This window comes from Cherax quadricarinatus, chromosome 22 (assembly GCF_038502225.1).
Source record: "Cherax quadricarinatus isolate ZL_2023a chromosome 22, ASM3850222v1, whole genome shotgun sequence".
Lineage (NCBI taxonomy): Eukaryota > Metazoa > Arthropoda > Malacostraca > Decapoda > Parastacidae > Cherax > Cherax quadricarinatus.
Window position 1 is genome coordinate 26,994,791 of NC_091313.1, and position 6,000 is coordinate 27,000,790.

General features: G+C 41.0%; 1 protein-coding gene across 1 annotated transcript in view; it reads right to left on the minus strand.

Moving 5' to 3' along the window:
- LOC128689708 (tubulin beta-1 chain) overlaps positions 1-6,000 on the minus strand; it is a 51,047-nt gene extending 45,047 nt beyond the window's left edge. Inside the window, exon 1 of the mRNA XM_070087607.1 lies at positions 5,260-6,000. Coding sequence (XP_069943708.1) covers positions 5,260-5,316 — 57 coding nt within the window. The 5' untranslated portion in view covers positions 5,317-6,000. The remainder of the gene's footprint in view (positions 1-5,259) is intronic.

Sequence of the window (6,000 nt, forward strand, 5' to 3'; positions counted from 1 at the left end):
CAGCAGCAGCATATGCAAGGCTAGCAAATAGCTGTACTGACTTCACAGACAAACAAGAGACTCTTGGACATTACATATGTGAGACTTATCAAAGTACGCAGCACCGGCATGGAGCCCACACCTAGTCAAGTATGTTAGGAAACTTTACAAGAGCAAGAGGTAAAACTAGCCCAAGAGATGACGGGACTCAGCTAAGCTACCATAAATTTAAGGAAATAAAACGGAAGAATTTAACAAGCACAAGCACACGCGCGCACGCACACGCGCACGCACACACAGCACATCAAAAAAATTAAAGTGCAAAGGTTTACAACAAGACTTGTCCCAGAGCTAAGGGGAATGTCCTACGAAGAAAGGTTGTATGGGAAATCGGCCTGACGACACTGGAGGACAGGAGGGTCAGGGGAGACATGATAACTACATATAAAATATTGCAAGGAATTGACAAAGTGGACAAAAACAAGATGTTCCAGAGATGGGACACAGAAACAAGGGGTCACAATTGGAAGCTGAAGACTTGGACGAGTCAAAGGTATGTTAAGAAGTATTTCTTCAGTTAGAGTTGTCAGGAAGTGGAACAGTCTGGAAGGACAGTGGAGCCAGGAACCATACATAGTTTTAAGACGAGGTTTGATAAAGCTCATGGAGGAGGGAGAGAGGACCTAGTAGCTATCAGTGAAGAGGAGGGGGTCAGGAGCTATGAATGGACCCCTGCAACCATAATTAGGCGAGTACAATTAGGCGAGTACACACACCTGCCGCATAAACTTTGCCTACCTTCGCTTATCACTGAAGGCGTGAGGGAGCTCCATTAAAAACACCGATCAAGAGGCCATTGACCCAGGGTGGTGGTAGTGGCCACTTGTGTGCCACTACGGGGGAACAATTAACATCCAGGGGTGGCGCTGAAGTGAACACCTTGAAATATGCGACAGATTCTTGACTAAAGTAAGAACCTGGTACTAGACTGACAAAATTTTGAGAGAGAGAGAGAGAGAGAGAGAGAGAGAGAGAGAGAGAGAGAGAGAGAGAGAGAGAGAGAGAGAGAGAGAGAGAGAGAGAGAGAGAGAGAGAGAGAGAGAGAGAGAGAGAGAGAGAAATAGAAACTTCTTGTTAATCTGAGAGAAGGGATCACAATCAACGTCACTCAATAATACAGAAATCTAGTCTCATTTTCGACAGTGAAAACGACCGCTATAATTACGTTATGTAAAATGTTTTACTTAAAATATAAAATCTTGTTTACATACGAATAAAAGAGTTAAACTATTTAAGGCAAATTCCGGCCCGACACGCACACATGTCTTCCCCCAAACTGTACTTTTCAATGCATATCGTAGCAGACTACACACGGTCTATTGGATGACGGCTTCCCTCACAATCCGCACCTTCTTCATATATCTTATAAGTAATGGCTCACAAATTGCTATATAGTAGACGTAGCCTAACCATGGCTACAATGTCTCGCTGAGTCACACTGAGCCCGAGTTCGCGAGCCGCATGTGGGCTGGCAAGCCCTGGTCTTACTTTGTAATCAAAGCAGTTAATTATTTATACCTCTGGAATTTCTACTTGACCCCCATGGAGGCCAGGATGCAGAGTGTGTGGCCTAGAACAGTCTATATATGTTCAAGTTTACCAATTACCTAGAGTCCCCCGACAGTAACAAACTGGAGGAGTGTTTAACTTCTTGGCGCAGATAGACTAGAAAGCTAGAACGGAATAAGGCGTCAATTCAATTTCTGAATGGGATAATGCGCTCTTATCAACATACTAAAGATGCATCATACCTTAGTAGAACGGTGTGTAATAGAAAAGAAATTTTCAATATAAATTAAAATAAAAAAAATGATCTAATAAATAACAATGCTTATAAATGACCATAATTTTTAAAGGGGTGGACCGGTAAGCCAGCGGAAGGCCTCTGTCAGATGACCAAAAGCTCCAAAGGCGGGTCATCATCAGACCAAGACCCGCGTCAGGAAACACTTGTCCTGTTTCCTGACGAACCTTACCTAACCTAAATGATTTATTTAAGATAACGTCAGTAACAATTTGTCTTTTGAGAGAAAAATTACAAGAAAAGCTCTTTATAAAAAGACAAGGTATATTAATAAAAGATCAATAGAGAGATTGCAAGATAAAACAATGTAAACAATTCTGCAGCAGTGACATCAGCTGGTTCAATAATAAACATTCAGACATGACATATGAAAATAATTCAGCAACAGATGAAGTCATGGCCGAAGAAAAGTTAACCAAGCTAAATAAAATAAGTGGAAAATCAGTACATTATAATTAAGGCGAGGGCAGATATCTTGAGGTAAGTAACAGAAAAGATAGCTACAAAGGATAGATACAAATCCCCGCATTAAGAGCTCGCCAGTCTCAAGGAACCTCCCTGGACGGTTATTGGTCATAGCAAGGTCCAAGACCAGAACCCATACAAAAAAGTCATCGAGACATTGTAACTCACTCTTATATCCCAGGGACAGTTGGACAGTCTCTCGCATCACAACGACAAGTAAAGCTGAAGCAACTAAAGAACATAGTAGCTCACTGTTGTTGAGTTCAGCAATGACAGTTTCTCGCCTCCTCTCTGATCATAACTTCGTTACCTATGTCAACTAACTTTTACCTTCATAAGGCCTTAAAAATCTACAACTCATTACTCATTGCACATACAGATTCAGAAAAATAATCCATGTAACAAATCACGCCTAAGATGTTAGAGCTCAAAACTATAGGCAACTCTACTAGTAAAGGACAGCCCGTCTCAGGTTACTTAAAAATTCAAGGTAACTGGAACACAATTAATTATAAATCAAGACTTGCTTAGATATGCCTGTCAGACGCTGAAGGTTGGAAGGGAAGGCAATACTGTCAATATTGACTTTCAGCACTTGTATTTCATAGCCACCGCTGAGACGTATACTACTGGTGATGCCTCAGCCACTTCAAGATCAATAGTCGGCCCACGCAAGGGATTCCTCAGTAAAAGCCGACCCAGGTAAGTTACAGGTGACACGGATAGATATTTGGTGCCTTTTTTTTGCTATATTTCTGTGATTACTTTGTAAAAGAATATCTTAACTGATCTCTAGACTACTGTAAATGCAGTCCATGTATTCGTCATCTCACACATGGCAGTACAGCACTAAGCCTTAAGCCTGACAAACAAGAGATTCCATTCTCCACAAAATCTACTACGTACAACACGTTTCTATCAGCTATGTATAACGCTATCCTGGTCTCTCAGATCACAGAGTCCTGCCTGGGTAAGACCGCATAGGGTCATCGGTTATCACACACCGTCTTGCCACCCCTCCCCCAAGCGCCGGCACCACTGAGCTAATTATCTTACAAAAAGACCTGTCAGTTTTTTTTCATATGAATAAACCAACTAGTTTATTCCTGCCGCATGTAAAGCAGTGAATGTGGTGGATGTGTGACAAATGGCATTAATAACATTCTCACCAAAATTTCAGCTTCAAAGATTAAACTGTTCGGGCTTCAGCAGCTGCAAATTTGTCATTATTTCATGCAGAAGTAAATTCTTAGCGTTGTCATGTTACATCATGAAACTGATACAGGTTTCGATTAATTTCATGTCTGAAAAACTCTGCGCCGGTCACTGATACTGGTTACATAATTCTCAAGTCACAAAACGCAATGATGTCATGTTATTTGAACACATGAATTGCAAGATTTTTTTGCAGAATAACAACCTTAGCAGAGCTTTGCAAGTACAGGTAAGTTATCAATGACGAATAAATGAAGCGACTGAAAAAAACTCAAATATAACCCATAAAGAAATTCCCAATTTAACAATTACGTCACAAATAGCAGCTGTGACATCCCTGAAAAAAATCAAAGGTGTGATATATGGTTACAGCTGATTATTATGGTTCAGCAAGCTAGTAAAAGCCTCTATTTATGTAAAATGTTTATATGGTTTTACGAATAAGCAGTAACGAAAGTCATATATGCAGGAAAGTACTTCGAAGCTGATAGCAACTGGCGCTCTGAGAAATTATTCTCTATCAAGCCTAATAACCTATATTAGGCTCGTTAATTGGGTTCATTACAACCATAGGTCATTATTCACTCTTTATACATTAGATATCCAATAATGCATCCGATTTACTATTTAATTAGTTAAGTGATCCACCAGTTATCAAGGTTGATCCACGGAAGATGCATTCAAGAGATGTATATTACTTGTTGACACAAGTACCCGAGGTTCACCGTGACATCACATATGAGCTGGCACCTCATACCGTGACATCAGTCACGCGTCATTGAATAGCTGTGTCATAGCTGGAGTCAGCTATTTTATTAATGTTTCATCCATGGCTTTATTAGCTGTGATTCTACAATGTCCTTAAATTACGGCTCAGTAATCTGGATGCTAAACACGATAAACATAAATAACAATGAATTTGCAGTTTTGTCTGAGCGTATCCTAGTGTTTGACTAGTAACTTGTTAATAACACGACTGGAAACAATTTACGGAATGGGCAGGATACAAATCTGCTTGGTTTATAAATGTCTTGCAACTGGTTCGAATCCTGCCCATTATTACAAGTGTCCGTGAGAGAGAACCACTCTACTTACATGTTGCTGTACATGTCTGTACGATCGAAACCTAGCCCAACAAAATAAAAAGAAACGGGCGATATCGTAATATGCAATATAACCACAGTGAAAAGCAGTAACGTTCCAAGAGCTTTCGTGATTTCTCACATTATCGAAGATAATGTGAAAAATCCCGGAATCGCTTGGAATACTACTATATTTAACTGTGGTTATATTGCTTGTTACTCTGATGGGTTCCTTTACTTGAACCTTAATATATATTCACGCAGAGAACCGCTAATAACCAAATTAAATAAACAGATAGGTAACGTCTGACAGTATGGTAGACATCGTTGTTGCATAGTTTGCAGTCACGTGATCGTTATTTGCAGTGAAGGACGGGATTTAGTGACTGTGCATCAAGTGTTGTGTACATAGTCTAGCTTGTACCTGCATGTTGATGTGTCAAGCCATGTAGTAGTGACTGACACCATGTGACCTGCTTCCCACTCCTTGGATGTGGTGTTAACAAGGTATCCTCAAACTACGGTGGAGCCGATGATAAAAAGGTGTAAATACATACATACATACATACATACATACATACCATACATACCATACATACCATACATACCATACATACATACAAGAGTACTGCATAAAAAAGTATGGATACTGACCTTTGAGCCGACCTGGTTGCCACACTGGCCGGCCTGCACGTGAATTATCTCTCTCATGGCGGCTTTGCACGATCTGCTGCAAAACTACTAGTCTCTCTTGAAGTATGAATGGACACACTTGTTACTGCTATTCCTACTTGCTAGCCACAGTTAACGAGTGTTGCGTCAGAGGTCGTCTGTATCATTATTGACAACCTTTACACTCACTACACTGATGGTCTCAGGTTCAGAGGCTGGTTCATGAGTCTTTTTCTTCATCTGACGATGTCGGGAGACCTAGCATCTTTTGTCATAATTAGATTCATTACAGAACTCCGCCAAGACGACGTAGTAAAGAGGCCAGTGGTGATGCGCGCCTCGGACCGTGTTCAGTGATAGTAATGTAAGGATTTAATCACTTCCTTTCATCTAGAGTTTAAGACTGAAGTATTATGTTCTTTTATAATTACAAATGTAGCCAAGAGGATGTACATAGTTTATGACTCAGATACAACAGTGGCCAAGAATATTCCATCTCTACGTCACATGACGTGAGGAGGACGACAACCTGGACACATTTTCCCTGGCTGTGTCACCCCACCGGAGGATTTGTCGTCTTGTGTCACACCAGCAGAGCGAGCAGCAGGAGTGGCAGCAGCAGCAGGAGGCTAAGCAGGGTGGGTGCTGGTGTATGTGTGTGTGTGTATGTGTGTGTGGGTCGACGCAAGAATGTCCACACTCCGCGCACTTAGTCCAGCACAC